Source organism: Ipomoea triloba, chromosome 10 (genome assembly GCF_003576645.1).
Source record: "Ipomoea triloba cultivar NCNSP0323 chromosome 10, ASM357664v1".
Taxonomy (NCBI): domain Eukaryota; kingdom Viridiplantae; phylum Streptophyta; class Magnoliopsida; order Solanales; family Convolvulaceae; genus Ipomoea; species Ipomoea triloba.
In genome coordinates this window covers 28577408-28598092 of record NC_044925.1, presented here as the reverse complement: position 1 = coordinate 28598092, position 20685 = coordinate 28577408, and the positions used below count along the sequence as shown (strand labels likewise).

The 20685-nt window shown below is 35.4% G+C and overlaps 3 protein-coding genes across 4 annotated transcripts; all 3 read right to left on the bottom strand.

Annotated features, from left to right (window-relative positions):
- Positions 1-903: 903 nt before the first annotated feature.
- LOC116032176 (probable receptor-like protein kinase At2g21480) lies at positions 904-3685 on the bottom strand. The gene has a single exon (XM_031274616.1). It carries the CDS (start codon positions 3625-3627, stop codon positions 1060-1062), a length of 2568 nt encoding a protein of 855 aa, XP_031130476.1. The 5' UTR covers positions 3628-3685; the 3' UTR covers positions 904-1059.
- Positions 3686-5185: 1500 nt separating this feature from the next.
- LOC116032177 lies at positions 5186-9521 on the bottom strand. Of its 2 annotated transcripts, none has more exons than XM_031274617.1 (5): positions 9333-9521; positions 7556-7966; positions 6724-6761; positions 5635-6615; positions 5186-5512 (listed from the first exon to the last, which is right to left on the bottom strand). In XM_031274617.1, the coding sequence occupies exons 2-4, from the start codon at positions 7881-7883 to the stop codon at positions 5656-5658; spliced, it is 1326 nt and encodes a 441-aa protein (XP_031130477.1). In that variant the 5' UTR covers positions 7884-7966; positions 9333-9521; the 3' UTR covers positions 5186-5512; positions 5635-5655. The 2 variants fall into 2 exon arrangements, with proteins under 2 accessions (XP_031130477.1, XP_031130478.1); XM_031274618.1 differs by having other exon boundaries at positions 5186-5505.
- A 6678-nt stretch (positions 9522-16199) lies between these two features.
- LOC116032706 (protein CASPARIAN STRIP INTEGRITY FACTOR 1-like) lies at positions 16200-17435 on the bottom strand. Its single transcript, XM_031275402.1, has 3 exons — positions 17278-17435; positions 17098-17159; positions 16200-16784 (listed from the first exon to the last, which is right to left on the bottom strand). Exons 1-3 carry the CDS (start codon positions 17351-17353, stop codon positions 16671-16673), a joined length of 252 nt encoding a protein of 83 aa, XP_031131262.1. The 5' UTR covers positions 17354-17435; the 3' UTR covers positions 16200-16670.
- Positions 17436-20685: the final 3250 nt, after the last annotated feature.

The following is a 20685-nucleotide window of genomic DNA, read 5'->3' as shown; positions in this document are numbered from 1 at the left end:
GTGTGTTAAGAATAGAGCAATTAAGAAAAGAAGACATAAATTCTACAGCATCCATAAATTAGCAAGCAAAATATACCAGGCTTATTATGCAACTACTGGAAAAAAAAGATTATGATGTGGTATATTAACTGTGAATAACATTTGTATATAAAGCAGATTAATACTATCATCCTATATGATAACGAAAGGGAGCTAAAAACCCATGTGTTTATGAGATGCGGTATTTGGCCAGGTCTCTTCTACCTTAAAGACAGATTAATAATGATTATTTGGAGATAAATAGCATTGAAAATTTTATTTTGATCTTGAATGATGTAACTTGAGATCAACTAGCTTAGAGGTTAGTCTAATATTAATCTATGACAAATCTAAGAGCATCCTCAAATGTGCTTACAATTTGCTAAGTATTTTCTCTCCATAAGAGATATGAAGAAAACAAAACAAAAAAGTTGGCTCTTAACGTGCCCCAATAAGTGCTGCTGGTATGCCCAACACACACCAAATTGATTTTTTTCTTTTTCTGCACATCCAATTTGTTTTCATTCTTCCTTAGCTTTCTTTCCCATCCTCTCTCTCCTCAACCTAAAAAAACTTACCCCAAAGATCATTTTGTGCAGTGGTTGCTTTAAGTCACTTATGTCTGCTTGGTTTAACCATAATTTGAAAAAAAAATGCTTTTTCCGATGATATTTGAATTAATTTACTAAGTAACATTTTTTAAGGGAAAATTGGAGAATTGAAGTGTATGTATATATGCAACCCACTTTCAATATTGGTGCAAATTAAATGATGATTAATGGTGGAACAACTAATAAAGTAGTGTTGAATATTATGAAGTGTGTCCATTGATAAGGATCTGTACTGTTAATGAAGAAACTGGGAGCAGATATTAAGAGAGAAAAGAATGCACAACAGATTATTGATACAAATTAGCCCGGATGGGAGGTATAGATAATGCATAAATGTTTCTGCATGCATGGGAAATAATGAAGGTGGTGTGGACTATATATATATATATATGCTGTTGTGACATTATATATATGTAATCTGTCAAATATATTATCGTCCATTGAGAGAATTAAATTGAGCAAACATTGCAGTTTTTGAGAGATCATTAAAGGCGTCTTCATCTTGAGCGGGGGAGGGCAAAGGATTAATGGGGTGGGTGCCGGCGGGTACTGAAGCATGAGGAAGAGGCGGCGCTATCGCCGCGGCGGAGGGCGGCGGCGGAGAAGATACTGCTTTGTCGGTCGTCGTCTCACCCTGTAAAGAGTCTGAGGCTTCTTGTAGCTGCAAAGCATGTTCCAGGTTCCAGAGGACATCGCCCATTGTCGGCCTATCAACGCCGTATTCCTCGAGGCATTTCTCGGCGGCTTCGGCGAATTTCTTCATGGATTCGGGGTTTATGCGACCCACCAACGTTGGATCAATGATTTTGTCGAGTAATCCCTTCTGTTTCCATTGCAATGCCCACTCGGCCAAATTCACTTGCTCCCGCGGTAACTGCGGGTTGATGGCGGGACGGGCGCACAGGACTTCGAGGAGTACGACGCCGAACGAGTAAACATCGGATTTGTCGGTGAGTTGCTGTTTTCGGAAATATTCAGGATCTAAATACCCGAAACTCCCCTTCACGGCCGTGCTAACGTGCGTTTGCTCCGTGGTGGGCGCGTCTTTAGACAGCCCGAAATCCGCCATTTTGGCGATGAAGTTTTCGTCTAATAAGATGTTAGTGCTCTTTACATCGCGGTGGATGATTCCCCGGGCCGAGCCGGTGTGGAGATAGTGGAGCCCGCGGGCGGCTCCGATGCATATTTCCAGGCGTTGTTTCCACGAAAGAGAGTTCAAGTCCTTGCCGTAAAGATGGTCTCTTAAGGGTCCATTGGACATGTACTCGTAAACCAAGATCATCTCCGAGTTTTCGTCGCAATATCCAATCAGAGACACCAAATGGCGGTGTCTGAGCTTGGACAACATTTGAATTTCGGTATGGAATTCATGAATGCCTTGTTCGGATTGTGGATTCCCACGTTTTACAGCTACTTTTGTTCCGTCGTTTATTACTCCCACGTAGACGTTTCCGAATCCTCCCACTCCGATGATTTGACTAGGCTCCCAATTCTTGGTGGCCTCCTGCAATTCCGCTAAGGAGAAGTACCAGCCCAGCCCTGCTCGTGATGAGAAGATCGATTGGCTCTTTCCCAACCAGTTCTTGCTGTTAGGGCTTGTATCTCCCGCATGGATGGGAAGCAGCCATGACGAGAAGCTCTTACTCTTTTGCCAATCTTGGGGCCTCTTTTGCCACTTCATAGCCATGGCTCCCAGCCCGATAAACGCACCAAACATCATGATAAACCCGACCGCGGCCACCGTGTTCCGGCTGACGAGCCCAGCATGCGCCCTCGACCCATCAACGCCGTATTCCCCGTTCAGGCTACCAACGGAATTATTCATCCTGAAAATCTCAAGCCCGTTCAAGATCGCGTTTTTAATCCCATGAGCATCTTCCACCGGAGCAATTTTAACCAGGAGCGGACTCGAAATCATGGAGGAATTAACCACGAAGTCCTTGTAGTAAGCCGTGTTCAATCTAAGCACCATGGATGACAAGTCCAGCGCAGAAATCGCCATTTTATCATTGATGTAGACGTTGAAATAGAGCTGGTTTAGCCCTTTGCTGACGATATCTGCGAAATGGAGACGAACGAGATGGGTATACTCAACGTCGATCGGCAACTTCCAAGTAATGTTGAAATCAGGTTGAATGGTTTCAGAGTCCGCCAATTGTACAGCGGAAGCGTAAACAATCGGAGGAGCGATGGAAGGGGTGAGCGCTCCTCCTTTGGGGTAGTTGATGACCGAGGTGGAAACGGTAACGGGCTTCCCCATTTGGCGGGGATCCAGAAACGGCGTATCAGGCTTCCATGTTCTCCCAAGGCTGTCAACCTGCGGCTCCACGAGCCGGCCTCCGACGTTTAGCCGATACAAGGTCTCGAGGTGGGTAGAGGAGAGGTCGAATTGTGCGGAAACGGGGAACAGAGTGGCGGCGGAATTGCCGATGAGTCTACTAGGGGCGGAGACGAACTCTATGGCGTTGATGAAGGCGGCGGTGCTGACGGGCCTGAAGAACAACGGGATATGGTCCGTGGTTACGTTGATGAGAAACTCCTTGACGATGGGAGCGGTGATATTCTCCGCCTGGAAACCTTGGAGGAGGACTAAGGAATCCGTCTCGACGGAGAACGTCACGGCCGTGAGGTCATAGCCCGGGGTTTCCAACGGCAGGAAGTGGAGGCGGATCCAGTGCCAGCCGGGCTGGGCGACGGGGAACGTATAGGTTGCGTCGCTCTCAAAAATCTTGGCGTTCAGATAAATGGCATCCAAATCCTTTTTATCATCACCCGACGGCATGGAAGCCACCGCTTCTATACCTTCATAAGACAAGAATTTGGCGTCGGGCTGGAACACGCGGTCGCCGGGGAGCGTGGTGGCGGAGGTGGCGCCGCAGTCGACGAGGATGTTGTCCTTGGGTACGTAGGGCTGGAAATTCTTGGCGGGGATAACGCTATCCTGCGCATTATTGCCCACAATGAAGAGGCAGAAAAGAAGCAGCAGGAGGGACGCCATCCCGGGTTAATTTGCAGGTAATTAAGACGATAGCGTAACGATATGATGCAATAGCTACGGTCGGGCGGGGCGGGGCGGGGCGGGCTGGTGGTCCTTTAGCCCTCTTTCATCTCCGGCCCTCCTGCGAGCAGAAGATTTGAGAGAGGGTATGGCCAAGGACGGATTAGAGTAAAAGAAGCGTCCCAGTCCTACATCATCCCTATTTCAACTACAAATAACGTTCGTTGCAACGTAACTTAATTACTTTGCATTCATTTTCAGCTTGCCGATAGTGTCGCCATGTTTGTGGTTAAATTTCTCAGGTTGCGCACCAAATGGTCAACCGTTTTGTTCATTCTTGGGCATACTTTTAACTATTATTACAATTTACAAACAAATTACTTCCCATATTTACCATGGAATTATTAGACACTAATTAATTACCTTTCTTATTATTACTTCTAACCAATATGTTAGATTACTTATTATTACTTCTAACCAATATGTTACATTTTCTGAGTGACAAGGGAGAATATGCAATCACTAGTCGAGGGCAATCGTTATATCGTGGACCAGGGTCACTGTGGACCTTAGTCTGAAACGACATCGTTTTGATGTTAGTGGACGCAGACGCGAATGACTCAAGAGAATTCATTATCTATAATACACATAATCATTATATAGAATACACATAACGTTTGCCTAGAATACACAGAACATTTGCCCGGAATACACAGAATATTGACACAAAATGCACAGAACTCATCCTCCTAACATTCGAATGCACAAATACATCACAACCTGTGTTAATAACATGAATACACAGAATATTGACACAAAATACACATAACTCATCCTCCTAAACATTCGAATGCATAGACACATCACAACATGTGTTACTAACATGAATATACAGAACGGTTGCCTAGAATACACAAAATAATTGCTTGGAATACACATAACGATTACCTAGAATACACAAAACTCATTTTGGTACGGAGTGCACAATGCATTGTGCACCGTGGTCCACGATATAAATTGCCAGTCGATGATATGCACTACATAACTCATGTATGTTTTGTGACCCTAATTGATAAAGAATCACATTAAATTGTCTACAATTGACTAACTTAAACTAAGAATATCAATAGGTTCTTCAGCAACTTGTAACCTTGTTGTCCATTATTATTTTCAATAAATATATTCCTATTGAAAGCTTTTTGAATACGGACCCCTAGGATTAAAGTTATCCCCATCTATATATCTATCTATCTATATCTACATTGCTACTAAAAGAAAGTTTGAGTTTTTTTTTTTTTTTAAACAGAAGAAACTTTGAGATAAAATTTCATAGCTAGCTAATATCTTGGGATGCTAGCCAAGCAAAGAATGTTTCAAACAAGTTGAAATAGATTCTCTCAATCTTAATTTCGAAATTGGAATTTAAAATAGAGGGAAGGAAAAGTTGTTGGAGGGGCAACCTTCTTTTATTAATGAAAGGCAAAAAGGATAGATTCCTCTTCTAATCTCATTTCTTATGGGCAATTTCCACTAGTGTAATTAACAGAAGAAAGAGATCTGCCTTCCACAATTAGAGAGCTAAGTAAAATAAGAGCACAAGCACAAAGAATCCTGAGAATATTTGCAAGCGCTTGAAATGAAAGTGCAAAACAATCCAATGTGAATGTACACAGATAAATAACTACTCTCAATTCCCTTTTGTAAACCTAATAATTGATTGTCTTTTCTATTTGCATTGTTTCCCCTTGTTTACAGTGTATCTTCGAAAGCTAACCTAAATCTGCCAGTAGAACACCGTGTTCCTTGGCAAGGAACCCATAAGACAATATGCTCTAAAGATCAAGCAAGCTAGAAGAGGAAGGTGGTCATCCATTATATCTGCAAACTTCCAAAAAATGCGCAATATTACACGTTGAACACCTTAGAAGTAATGGATCTACAATGGACATGAGGGTAATGTAATAAAAAGTATGTAAATATAACCAGAAATAGGGTCATGCTGCTTACCTATTATTTCTAGGGAGAAGCTTACTCCCTGCTAGATTTTGCCCAGAAAAATATCCTCTTTCGAGTAGAAAGACTCTCAGACAAGGTTCTGGTGCTCCCCTTTGACCCAAATGAAAAGTGGCGCCTCATGAAGGTCTTCCCTGATGAACTTCTCATGCTGGAACTTGAGCTCATCTTGGGATACCTCCCCTCGTGTCCACTACTTTTCTGACGGTCTAATACAGAAAGATTGCCACTAAAATTGCTGTCAACAATCCGATTCTTGTATCTCTTTCTAGCTTTTAACTCCATCTCAGCTTTCAGTGCCTTTTCAGACATCTTCAATGCTTGCTTCTCCCCGTAAGTACAGACGGGGCAAGCTGGGTCATACTTGTTGATTTCAGATGTCATATTCTCCAAGCACTCAGCATGGAAAACATGCCCACAAGTTAGAATAGCAACAACAGCCAGTTCATTAGAGGCTATAATTTTCTGACTACCCCACAAAGATTTATCTGTTAACAGCTTTGCGCATATGCCACAGGTTCGGAGATCAAGCGAGGGAGAACCAGAATTTCTTCCACTAGATCTGGCAACTTTATCACGATGGAAGCCAAAGCTTTCACTATCAAATGACCATCTCCCCCTCCGAGAAGTTGTCAGGAATTCAGGAAAGGAAGGAACAGACCATCCATCTGATGATCCACCATAAGATCCTCGAGTAGATTCATTGCTCCAACCAGGGAGAATGAAAGACGACGCTTCTTCAGACACTGAGAAAGTTGGGGACTTGATTCCTGGTACACCAGTATCAGATACATGCCGTGATAGACGACGCCCAGGAGAGTGATGAGGCAACCTTGATGAAGTCAAGTTAGCAGGAGGCACTTGACTTTGTGATGACAAAGGTGACGTTGGAAAAGATGAAACTGAAGGTGCCGATGGGGACAGCTTTACAGGAGATGGGAATGATACTGCAGGAGATCCTGTTGACTCTTTTACCTAAAGATATATCAGTGAAGAAAGATGTAATGCTCAGAAACAGACATATATTGAATACAAGATTTCAGACTCATCCTGAGTATTCTAAAAAAACCATAATGTTCTTACCTCTGTAGAATTCCTGTCCTGGCTGTCCACCAATGGATCTGTGCAACAATAAGGGAAAGTGAATCAAATAATGGTTAAAAAAACACATTAGGGAACAAGCAACTTTATAGCTAGGCGCATAAATATGGAGTAAACAACTTTATGGCTAGACAACCATTTGAATATTGTATAGTAAGGTAGAAACCAAAGAATAGGAAAGGTAGTAAGGTACATCCTACTCTTATGGCAGGGAATCTAATGGCATCCTACAATGAAATAACAAATCCAAACTTTAATAAGAAATGAAAAAACTAATGCACATTTTCCTGAAAACAAATTTTACTTGATCCAAGAGTAGTACAGTCTTTGCACAAGGAGACTAATGCCTCAAGCCCCCAAGCAATGTTAGATTATATCCCATACATTAAGAGATAATCAGACAATGATAATTTTAAAAAATGACAAAATTTATTACCATAAAAGGTTTACCATACCAAGTGGCTAAAAATTAAAAATTTCTAGCATCCAATGATGCTTGGGGTTATATTCTTAGAAGTGAATAAGATTACTAACTACCAACGACCTTTGATCCAAGTGGAAGATCAATCCCTCTTTAACAAGGTTGGTTTCAACTTTTGAGTCCAAGCCTTGTGAATGAAGCAACAAGTGTTGAAAGAAGTAAATAGTACATCTTCCAGAGAGTAAGATGAAAGCACTCGAGCCCCTGAAGTTGCATTTGAGGCACCAAAGTTTTCTATATTATTTTGGGACAAGTAATTCCTTATAAAACATTATACTGCATATCCTCAAAGGGGAAATGATAAGAAACTCATGGAGAGTTCTACACTTCTACCTGTTGAAGGATGCGTTGAACTTCCCATGTTTCTTTCAGAAGTGGGTGACTTTTGCCATGGAAATGACCTGAAACTATCCAATGGGCTTCCATCTTCAGATGGACATACTGTTTCAACAGTTGTACCAGACTTAAATTCCAATCTATCATTGCCACCAACTCCATCAGAAGACCAATTCACGGATGTCTCTTCACCAGCTACTCGTCCTCGATTATCCCATCGGAAGCTCCATGATGGCGAATACCTGACATTCCGTTGCAAAATTTCACTAGCTGCTCCATTTGATATGGTTCTATCTCTTGCAGCTACACAACACGCAGAGCCCATGCTTGCTCACATACAAAGTAAGATCTATTCACAGCAAGCAGTCAACCAATAACAGTTGCGCCGTGTTCACAGCACATAATACCCTGGAATCACAAAAGAAAAAACTGAGACCAGCAATTATAATAGCAGGCATGAGATATTGATATGTAAATATTTCAGCAGGTTATGCACATTAATTACAGTAAGAAAGATGCAGACAGAAAATGTTGCATCAAACACATAAATAGAGAATGCCTTTTGAAAGATAATGATGTTGCACATGTCAAGAAACTTAAAACTGAAGCTTCTGTGCATAGTAACAATTTAATTGGATCCTGCAATCAGAAAATAAGACATCACTCTGGTTCCAACTGAGTAGTACTTCAAGGTATCACTCAGCCCATCAACATCTCTGTCAATATAAAAGATTCTCTGTATAATAATTGGCAAATAAAGAAACACCATCATGACCTTTTGTCATCAAACAAAGCATAACAAACACTGCATTATTGAAGCAACCGCCCTGTTGTAACTTCCAATACAAAATAAACAATTGCAAAATGAAGGGTAGAAACTGTTGCTATTACCTTCTTCCAAAAAGTCATGATTTTTATGCAATAAAATAAAATAAAAAGTTCAAATGCACAGAAATGAATTGCATGAGCTTTTAGCATGGAATCAATCACTACAAGTGCGAGCATATAATCTGAAATCAAATCGACTTTATAAATAAATAACAGGAAAAAAAAAAAAAAAGTAGATCAAATCATATAACAATGGAGATTACCATATCATTCATTAGTGTAATAGGGATTAAATGTTACTGCACTTAACAACTACCTATTAGCACACTCATCAGAGTGGAAGATAATTCTTAAATCCTCGAACAATATTGAGCAATTAGAGCCCCCAACCAAAAAAAAAAAAAAAACGTACACAAACACTCACAGATTACTGTTCAATAAAACCCTATTCACAAAATTTGATAACAAGTTTCGGTAATATTCGAAGTTTTTAATATACCAAAAATTAATTAATCAAGCAAAGAAACACCACTCAAATACATATGCTGCTCCAAAAATAAAACATTTCTAAGACAAAATTGAAGCTAAAAATAATAAATTTAAGAATTGGGGTAAAAACTTAGAACCTAAAGTTGAATCAATCTGCTAATTTGCTGAAGAGCAGTAGAAGGACAGAGTCTGAGTCACAAAACCCCCCAAAAGTGAATCAATAAGAAGTATCGAACACTTACATGTCAAAAGGATCCAAAATTCATGGCGAGAAAATAGTAATTAGAGCCACACAAGCACACAAATTTGCTAAATTACTCCATAATTTCCATATGTATGTCTAAATACCTCGCTCACCCATACGTGTCAGTACCGACATATTCACACACATCGCAGCTAAACCTATAATACACGAAAACAGTATACGTATATGTACATATATATATGGCATCCTCACCACAAATATGGAGATAGGAGTGTCTCCGTCGTCCGTACGGAATCGAGAGAAGCTGACGTAACCAAGCAGGACGGCGTCTCCGGTCGGCGGTCGACGAAAAAGAGGCGGCGAGCGGAAGGCAGAGCGGGTTGGTGGTTAGTTGTGGAACTGTAGAGAGAAAGTAGAGTGAGAAAAGGTTATGATTCTTCTTCTGGTTGCGGGAGAGAAAGAGAGAGAGAAAGAGGTGGGGCTTATTTAAACGGCTTCTGGTAATGCCGTCAGTCTCCATTTTGTGACAATCACGCTTCCGAACAGAAGAACCGTTAATTAACGGAGTTAAGCGAAACTCGTCGTCACTCGTCAGCGTGCTTTGTCTTCTTCTTACGAAGTACTGTTTTTTTCTTTTCATTTCCCTAACCTTCATCATTAGTTTAGTTCATTTCTTATTTTCTTAATTACAAATTCGTCCTAATATCATATTTTAAAAATACAAATAAAAACCATAATTACATTACTGTAATAAAATTGAGACAAAATCAAGAGAACAGAGTCCCAATACAACGGACAAGCCTTAAAATAGATTGTTGAAACTAAGAAATGAGCTGACAAATTAGAAAATCTAGAAACTAACGAAATATAGCAAGAAAAAATTGTAAAGTGTTTCTACCGTTATTAATAGCTATGTCCCGTCCTATTATCATATAAAGTCATTTTAGTATTAAAAATTTTTACTAAATTTAATTCCCCTTACGAATACAATTTCAAATAACCTATTACCGAATTAATTTTTACTATTTTGTTACACAATTATAATGACATTCTTGTTTTAACAATTGGCGTGGCGAAGTGGGCTACTTCTCTTGCCTCATGCTTGTAAGGGGAGTGTATTATTTTGGATTAGGATGGTGTTGTTTTGCGTAAAACTAAGTTAGAAACTGGGGTTAACTCGTTTTGCCACTAAACTTTTAGCTGACGGTTTTGGATTAGGACAATATTGCTTTGTCTGTATGTTAACAAATGGGTCTAACTCCGTTTGTTGATGAACTCTTAGCCTCAAAGATACGCTTAATAGCATGTGTCATGTGTAATATATTTAATTCATTTTGTTGATTAACTTTTAGCCTCGAGAGTATACTTAATAACACGTGTCATGTACTATATTTTAAGTGTGTTGACTAAGCTTCTTTACATGTCCGGTTTTATTGTAATACTTAATTTTATAAATATTACATTAAATATAAAGTGTTGAATTTAAAAATTATAAAAAATCTGTTTAAAATGGGATTCTAGTGGAAATTTAATGTATACTTATCAAATTTCAAACATCAAATCACATCTTGACTTTGAAAAAAAGGGTGCAAAACATACCACTTGGGAATTTCAATACTTTATTGCACATTATTCTTTATTGTTATTTTATTGTTTTGAATGAACTTTGGGGAATTATTCCTTCTTTTACTTTGAAATTTTGTCAGAAATTGTAAAAAAGATTGAACTTTAATGGGACTGTTTGCTTTCTTACGCAGGACGCGGAGTGCATAGTAAGCATTCCATACTTTTCATGTCACACGAAAGTATCACGAGAATTAGTACACACTAATTTTGGGATTGATTCTTTAATTTTTTGTTTTAATATTTGATACGCAGTAACTTCATAATCACTATCTAAGAGTGCTCTTTATGTGATCAAGTAAATAAAATATAATTATTATATCAAAGGGTACGAGTTCAATTTAATTTAACTGATGCTTTGTTAAAAGTTCAAAAGCTTATTTACCATTTACTCATGAAAGTGATAATTTTACAAACAAAGTAACCAATTGAAATTGTTTATGTCTACTCTACTAAATATAATAAGAGTCAATGTTGATAAAGCACGAAAATAAAATTGATGTTAGTGTAATAATGTGGATTGATAACTTGTGCATTTTAATTGATTCATTATATAATGATAAGACATCTTCGAAGTTACCATATGTCTCATTTTACTTTTTTTTTATTTATTTATGTACAAATTTTAGTAACGGAAAATTATGTTAATTATTTATTATTCTTGACTTACTCATTACAAAATATTTTACGGTGTATAACTTTTTAATAATAATAACAATTAACTGTACACAAAATGAAATTCGTGTTAATTTTTGTCATATTCTTTTTTTTGTTTAACTCATTTCTTATGTGGTAAGAATTAAAATATAGTAATATTTACTTAATTTGATTCTTTACTGTCAACTTTATATATTAGAAAAAAAAAGTGAAAATTGTTATTTTTTGGATCATCATCTTAAAATAATACAAATATCATACAATAATTATTGTAAGAATTACATTATATTCTCTTTACTTAAATCAAATATTATATGTTGTAGCAAAAATTTTAATTTTGTATTCTAAATCTATATTGCTTTAATTAAAATGTACGTTTTATTGCAAGTTGATCGATCTACTAAATATGTGGCAAAATCTCTCTATATTTTAAGAATTTAAATGCAAAACTTTCATTATCTAATCAATTTTATGGGGAAAATAATATCTCAAATGGAAGAGGCACTTCGTATCATTAAACTACAAAGTCATTGGCGTGTTGAAGATTAATTTAAGCGTGTAATTTGCGCATTATAATTAGTTGTGAGGATAACGATAATGATAATCTTAGGAATTTCCAGTCTAAGGATTGCGTCAACGTGCAGGATTTGCTCAACCACTGCTTTATGATTTGGTGGTAATTAGCATACATGTCATTGTTTTTGTTATCATCTCGGAGTCTTCCAAATCCAATATCTGGTTTATCATTACGTTTGATCCCACCCCTAATTATATTTGGATGGTATATGGCAATTCTTGAAAGTAGTTTAAACTGCTTTAGTTTCCAAATCATTTTATCAGTAATTGAGTGTGTCCATGTCGGGCCCAAAACAAAACAATACAAATCTAGTTGCAGTCTTTATGACAATATTATGTGTCCACATTAAAGTTTGGCTAAATTTTAATTGAGTTGGCCAGATAATTAATTTGATAACTATAATGTTTTAAGTACAATTTTTTTGTGAGTCAACTATGTCACTTCACTCATAACGCACCTTTGAATAGCGATTATGAGTTTACCTTATCACTTGTAGCTGGTAAGTTATGAATAATCCCATGAAGTAAATTATAATATAGACCATGAATAATGTTTATTTTAAATTGATTGAAGGTATATTGTTTGTGGGGTCACACTTGTGTGAGACCGTCTCATGGATCCTTAATCGTGAGGCGTGTCGGGTCGGGTCAAGGTACCATGCAAATGTCACACTTATATGTGCAAATGTCATACTTATATGCTCAAATATAACACTAATTAAGAATACAATTTTTGTTACTTATTAGAGAAAAAGTAATACATTTTTCATAATAAGTAATGTTGACAATTGCCCCTCACTTATAAGGGCAAATATAATACTTTTGTGGAAAAATGTAATACTTTTAAATCGAAATGTAAAAGTATTGTATTTTCACATAAAAGTATTACATTTACCCTTATAAGTAACAAAAATTTTATTCCTAATTAGTATTACATTTGAGCATATAAGTATGACATTTGTGCATATAAGTGTTACATTTGCATATTGACACGACCCGACCCGACCCGTCTCATGGTAAGACGGTCTCACACAAGTTTTTACCTTGTTTGTGTACTAATAACCTTCAATAAACAAATAATATACTTTTGAAAAAAGAAAAGGAAAAACTCCAAATAGTCCCGAAAAGGCGTGGTATCATGGCAAATATTGTCGAGCGCTTATGAAATGAATTCTAACATTTGTACAAATGAATGATGCAACTTGCAAGGAATAATTGGATTTTATACTATCTACTATAATAATTGCAATTTTAAATACACTTAGTTGGCAGAGTTTGCACGTAAGCTGGACATCATACTATATTATTATATATTTTATTTTATATTGCATCTTATAAAAATCAGCTAATATAATCCATCCATTCATTTAAAAAAAAAAATCATACTATTTTTTTTTATTTCACACTTCAATGAACAATATGAAATAATCCAGTTTTGGGACAACCATATATATATATTATTGAGTTGGTCGATATCTTATAACTCCTTTAAGAGAGAGTGAGGTTGAAATAGTTAGAACGGTAATTGTGTGATTATAATTTTCTAACTGTTAAATTCGTATTATTCTCACAGACTATTTGCCTTTCAGGTTATTTTTTTATAACTAAAACAATGGTCTTGTTAGGTAATGTAGTTAGCTTATCAGCACATTTTCGCTTATTTGATCACTATTAGTTGTTTGACTTGGTTAAACAATTAACATGAGTATTTGATTAATTAGTTTTTCATAACAACTTATTACTTCAAATTGTTAAAATTCAAAGAGCTGCTTTGAACAACTTATTTCGATCAATTTTTTAGAATGTCATTTTGCATGTAATTAGCTATTAACTAACAATTAATTTACCAAATAATTTTCTACTATCAACTACTCAAACTTACTAACTCAATCAGCTAACAATTATTTACCAAACACCTTTAAATATATCATTTTATATGAATAATTTTAACCGCAATTCAGTCAAATAATTTATTTGCAGAGCGATTGGACCGCTCTTTCGAATAGACCTTTAACATTCAAGTACGAATGAAAATTGTAAAAGAAACTTATGTAGACACTATTGTGGTTCAAATTCCTCTGAGCAGTCAACTAAACCGAATTATCCAACGACGGAGAGGAGCCATATTTATTTTCATAAATACCCACTCTGACCATAAATTCGTGGCAATATGTATGCAGCAGGACACATAAAAGAAGGGGTAATTTGTATTTAATAACGACAGCCGTCAAAATCAAACGGTGGCGTGAGCCATCGACAAACGCTAAATCACATCATAAAAATGCGATTATCTGTACAAGTCATCCCAAAAGGAGTATAATACTTCGTATTTGGATCAATTTGACCAAAGACAATGGCGTCGGTTGAGTAGACTATGTTTTTTTTTTTTTTTTTTTTTTTAAATACAATTGATCTCATTGTAGTATCTGTTTATCTATATTTTCTTTTTAAGCATAAAGAGTCAATTCGTCTTCACTGAGGGCCTCATTGTAGTATCTGTTTATCTATATCTATAATTCAAATTTAAATTTTTAGTGCATTTTATCATAATTTATTGAAGAATTTTGAAAAAAATTAAATAAGACTTTTCGAATTCAAATATATTCGAATGCAGTGGTCGAATCGAATACGAATCGAATTTGGGATTCGAATGTTATACGAATACGAATACGAATACTCAGCCAAATAGTCGAATTCGAATCAAATAGTGAAATATTTGACTCGATTCGATTCGTTTACACCCCTAACTGAGGCTCAATCTCATGACCTCCCATACGAGAGAGTCACTACATGTTATCTAAGCACAAGGTGCTTGGCTTGAGTAGACTATGTTTGTATATGCAAAGTAATGTTTATTGTTATTCCTAAACGTTGAATCTCCAATTCTAACGGCCCTCACGTCCCGTCCTAAGAGAACATCTCATATGATGTAAATCATGATAACTCAGTTTAACAAAGATGTTAGATCTTTGCCTGCCCACAAGAAGTTCAGGGTCATTGTTCTCAAACTTAACTTTTGTAACTAATTGAATTGCTAATGCGGGCATCATAAGTATATTATTACTTTTATAATATGTGAACGTCATATATTTATTAACAATTTGTAAATTGAACGTCTTTATCATAAGTTAATTAGATAAAAATCACGTAAAATAATATTCTGTAAATTTTTTTTTAAAAATTTTTAAAAAGCAAATCTACGTCCTGATTGACTAATAACTTTATTAGAAATCCAAAATTTCTAAAATTTGGTTTGACTGTTTATTTCTTGGACACCATCACATAATACATTGTTAATTTGTCAAGACAACACACTTGACCATCACCGAGTGCAAGGGACAAGCAAAAGTCTACGCTGGTTGTCTTGACTCCCAAAGATGAATGCATCCACACCACACCACACCAACAAAATATTAAAAAAAAAAAAATTAAGAAGAAGGAGAGTGGATGAGGTGGGGATGGGGGTTGGGCTTTGGGTAGTGGATCCAAATCTTGTAACGCGAGCCCAGAAATTGGAAAGGCTCAATACTTCAATAATCTAGCTGTTGATTTGGGCCAAATAGTTGCGTGAGTGTAACCAAAAGCCCAAAAACCCTCACTAAGCAATTTATACTAAGGACCAAGTCCACATTAATTGCATTGTGGACCATAGTTCAAAATTATATTTAGATTATGTGTCTATAATTAACATATTATGTGCATGTAGTTATGTAGTTAACATATTATGTGTTTTCAATTGTTAATTGCATACACATAATTTTTTGACCAAAATTCAGAATGGAAAATGAATCCTTATCCATTGGAAAGCATCATTCATTCCCAATAAGGATTGATCTTTAACTAGTAAAAATAACTTTTTTTACGTAAAAGTTTGCAACCACTATTTTTTTTTTAAACAAAAGTTTGCAACTACTATTAAAAATTGTATTCTAGGTGAAGCCTTCTTTATAACTCTAGCCGACAAATGATAACAAGAATGTAAACTAATATAAATTGCTCATAACTAATTAGCTCATCAAATCGAAAAGACCAATAAACAATTTTCACTAAAAGTCAGACTTATAATCTTGTAGTTATTATATTTTAGTTAATCTTTGTCGTGTTTGAGTATCTTTTAGGTGATGTTAAGTGAGAGTAACGAGTACAAGTAATATTTATCGAGTTTTAAAACATGTTCGATCATTTGGAGCATAATTTGAAATAAAAATATACATAATTCGAATCCAATCAGGCCGGTCTAAGTAACCCCCCCCAAAAAAAAAGTAAAATAAAACTACATGGTTTTGTTTATTTGGGGCATTATTATACAACATACATTATTATACATACCTACCTTATAACGGTGGCCGGACGACAAGAATGTCGTGGCCGGAGTACATGCACATGGAACTACACACATTGTTAGCGTACGCAGTAACCGGCAAACAGGCTATATGTTTACACACACATATTTCATATGAAGAACACTACTACATAGTACATACACACATATATTATATATATATAGCTCAAACACTATATATATAGACATATATATCTTGGACACAAGCGCAGCTAGCTAGCTAGGGTTAACATACACAGAACGCTCAAACTGATTATATATGTTGTGCAGATCCTTGTACTGTATATGAGAGGATACGTTACTACGTTGTATATTATATATGTGTCATATATGTATGTATATCCCATGCATGCATGATTTTTGTCTTGTGTGAAAACGATGAAGTGAGATCATCAGTTGGGGATGAGCTTGAAAGGAGGCTTCACAAATGTTGGAGATGGATCGTACTTTCCATAGTCCTTTGTATTAGCCCTAAGAACCCTTTCATGGATCACGTTCACCTCTTCCTGCACATCATATCAAATATTTCACAACTATATATAAAATTTTAAATTAAAGGTGGATAAACACGGGCACCCAATCAACTATGTATGCCTTGTGACCCTAAAGTGTAAATAACTGCAAAGAGGTAAATCAGTCTAATTGTTCATAGTTGACTGTCTTAAATCAAGATAGTCCATCAATTCAAAGTAACTAAAACTTGAAATCTTGTGGTTACCAAGTCAAGAAATAACCAATTTGACTGGGATTATATTATACTCATGCTATATATATATTGAGTTTGATATAAACATATGTACACAGACACACAAATTGAACCTCATAAGTTGCATTCATGTCTTGCTTCTCAAGGTGGTTGTTGGCAAGCATTGCTTGGCGACCTGGAAATAATAATCAAGATTTAATGTTAATCCTACGTAGTTAATGTCTGTATATATGTACTAAGATTTGTGTTTCCACAAAAGAAACAACATATTCATATATATATACTGCACCTACCTGCAAATGAAGCTGGCAAAAGTACTGATAAGAGAATGAAGAAGAAGACCAGACCAATAATCTTCTTATACACCATTTTCACTTCACTCAACAAACCTATGCTTTTTCCACTTCTCTCTCTCTCTCTCTCTCTCTAACTTTCTCTCTCTGTGGCAGCTTTATTTCTTGCTTCTCACAAATGGGGGAGAGGGGCAGTTTATTTAAATTTTGCTTGGAGTGTACAGTAGCATGCTTGGAGATAATTTATTTAAAAGAATTGGTGTCTTTTAATTAAAATAATTCAATTTTCATGCTTTTTATTATTTTAAAAATTGTTATGGAAATAAAAAGGTGACAGGCACCACTTTTCTTTTTGTTGTGGCACTAAGTCTAAGAAGTTAGTGGATTGATACATTAGTTTTTTATTTACTGTGCATAAAGCATGGACCCATACAATATGCATCATTATTTTGGCTTTTTGCAGTAATAATTACCAATATTTTTACCATACTATAAAACGTAACACATGCATTTTCATAGTTCAAAAATAGTTGAAAATAGTTAGCTTTCACACATTTAAAATTAATGCTATATAAGGCATTAATTTAATTTATATCGTATATCGTTATTGGGGAACTCCAATTGAATTTGTCTGATAGTTAATTTGGTAACCATAAGGCTTCAAGTTTGACTAATTGTGGTAGTTACTTATTGGTCTTCTTCATTTGAGCCGGACAACCTAAACTGATCGATTTATCTCCTTTTAATCATTTGCTTATTATGACCATAATGTGAGTTTCACCCATGGCACATCTTTAAATAACGATTGCAGGATTTCTAGTAAATCAAAGTTAGTATCTCATACAAGTTTATATACTATTTTTAACACAATATTATGTCAACAATATCTGATACAATATGTTAGACATAGATATATTTAGTATTATTGACAGAAGTGTTGTTCAACAGTATATAAATATCTGATTATTTATATGTAAATTATTTGAAAATAACTAAGATCAAAAGTAAGGTTGAAAATAATCCTCTTTTTTTCAAAATTTATAAATTTTTAAATATGAAAGTGGATCCATTGTACTTTTGTGCTGAAGAAATTTTTGCCATAGTTGACAATATTTTAAGATTTTTTTAAAGGTAAAATAAATTAATAATACTACAAAAAAAGTACTGCTTTAATTATATATTCTAATCCTTCGATGTATGATATGTCTCTAAATTATACACTAGTTACTTTTTCTTTTTTCTTTTCTTTTTCTTTTTAATGGAATTATGTTACTTTTGAACTAAAACAAATACCAATAATTAGACCGATAAGAATTCTCACCACAAGAAAAATTTCAAATTCTCATTATAGTTTTAAAAGTTGATTTTTGCAACGGTCACACATGAAAAACAAATCACTTTAATTTGTGCAACAGGTTCAATTAAGATTTTTTTGTGAAGAAAGATCCGTTAGAAGAATGCGAGATACAAGTTACCAAACTCTATGAGTCACAACACAATGAACATCAACCATAAGAAGATTTTGCCGGTTCCCTGTCGGACGCTCCAAAATTGTCGTACCCTAATAAATCACAGGCTCAACTAATTAAGATGGTATTGGTAAGAATCAAATTTATGACCTTCTAATATAAAAATTATATTTCACCAACTCGGTTACCCTTTCGAAGTGGTAATGCTCAAGCTTGATCATTTATTCTGATAAGCCTATATATACGAGTAAACGACTATATGTACTAGCTAACTAATCAGCTCATTCTTGATATGATCTGTGCCGAGCTTCTATTGGCCTTGCATGTTTTCAAACAATTGATTCTTCATCATAACCAGCACTATATATTTATATATATTCTATCTACTACTAGTACTTGCTGTTGAAGTTTGACGATATAATAGGATCATGATATATATTCCCCACGAAAAGACATTTATTTGGGATTTACAAGCCCCTTCCATATTTGCACATAGGTTTGCCAGCCCTATCCAAGCGTGGCTCAATAAGGGTTGGTTCAATGATTAGAGCTATGATGGCAACTTATCTCATTAGAGATCAAAATTCTACAACGAGTTATAATATATAATTACCATAAAAAATAAAAATATAAAGGGTAAAAAAAAAATAATGAATATAAACATTACAAAATATTTATTTATCCATGTTCATTATGCTGAATCAATAGTTCAAACACTGAACTAAATATATATAGCACCGTACGTGTTGATACTGTACAAATTTCTTTGTTTTAACTATAGTGTATATGAAATTAGGAAGACTATGATGACCACTTTTTCCGTTACAATTTTTTTTGAGTGCTACTGACTCTATTACATTTAGTATCGGTCTGTTCATAAAAACTTTCTTAACATATTGAAACACAAAAAGTCAACAACGTCTCTCCACTGATGCTCAATCTCATAACCTCTCATATGAGAGAGTTAGTACATATCATCTGAGCATAAGGTGTTATATGGTCCTTATTATCTATGTTCGTTACATTGAATTAATAGTTCAAATTACATTGAATTATATATAACATGGTGTTATATAGCTAGGAAATTAGGTAGGGGGGAAAATAGTTTTAAAGAAGTTTAGTGGTTTCAATTATCCATAACGACAAAGACTACACACCAAATGCCACAATGGAAGGATGGTGGTGGAGGATGAAAAGCAGCACTAACACTTGTTCTTTATATTAATTAAATAATTAATTAAATGGATTATTGGTCATATAATAATATGACGAGACTTTCCATAAAGTGGTCTGAGGGCATATCTTGCATTGATCAGACGTCAACTCCATCTCCTAATTGATTAGACTTGGTAAACATCTTTGTTAAATAACAATCACTGGAAGTGATAACGGTAGACTTGCATCGTTCGTGGGAACAGAAGCCTATACCACGTTGACACAAAGAAATAGTAGGTAAAAATTGATCGAAATCGCTCCTTCAGTGGGTTGATTATATTATTTTTCTTAACGGATAATATATATGTAAAGAGATATAATGACGGGGTTGAAATAATCGTGTTGAGATAATAGGTTAATACTGAGGTCTTTGTGCGTAATCTTATTTTAGTAAATTGTTATCTAATCTGTAATTATTAGGTGTTGACTCAAGTAGAAGAGGTCGATTTGAATTGTTTAAGCATAAAACTGAACCTATATGTATGTATTGAATGAGACTTGACTGAGATGTACTCGGTAGAACATTGTAACATACTCATTCAATTTAGAGATAAGACCCACATGAGTGTCTTGGATGGAACCCAACCGGTTGTAACATGGTCATTCAATTTAGAGATTGAACTCACGTGTGCGTCTTTGAATCTTTGATGGGACCCGCGCAGTTATAACGTGCTTACTCAATTTAGAGATCGAACTTACGGGTGGGAGCCAATCTATTATAACA

Bases quoted from the DNA above. Each gene is read 5' to 3' on its own strand.
- LOC116032176 (XM_031274616.1), bottom strand. From the start codon at position 3,627: ATGGCGTCCCTCCTGCTGCTTCTTTTCTGCCTCTTCATTGTGGGCAAT.
- LOC116032177 (XM_031274617.1), bottom strand. From the start codon at position 7,883: ATGGGCTCTGCGTGTTGTGTAGCTGCAAGAGATAGAACCATATCAAAT. The intron at 6,762-7,555 runs GTAGAAGTGTAG...ATTGTTGCACAG, and splicing joins TTCAACGCATCCTTCAACAG to ATCCATTGGTGGACAGCCAG. The intron at 6,616-6,723 runs GTAAGAACATTA...ATATATCTTTAG, and splicing joins AGGACAGGAATTCTACAGAG to GTAAAAGAGTCAACAGGATC.
- LOC116032706 (XM_031275402.1), bottom strand. From the start codon at position 17,353: ATGGTGTATAAGAAGATTATTGGTCTGGTCTTCTTCTTCATTCTCTTA. The intron at 17,160-17,277 runs GTAGGTGCAGTA...TATTATTTCCAG, and splicing joins TTTGCCAGCTTCATTTGCAG to GTCGCCAAGCAATGCTTGCC. The intron at 16,785-17,097 runs GTTCAATTTGTG...TATGATGTGCAG, and splicing joins ACATGAATGCAACTTATGAG to GAAGAGGTGAACGTGATCCA.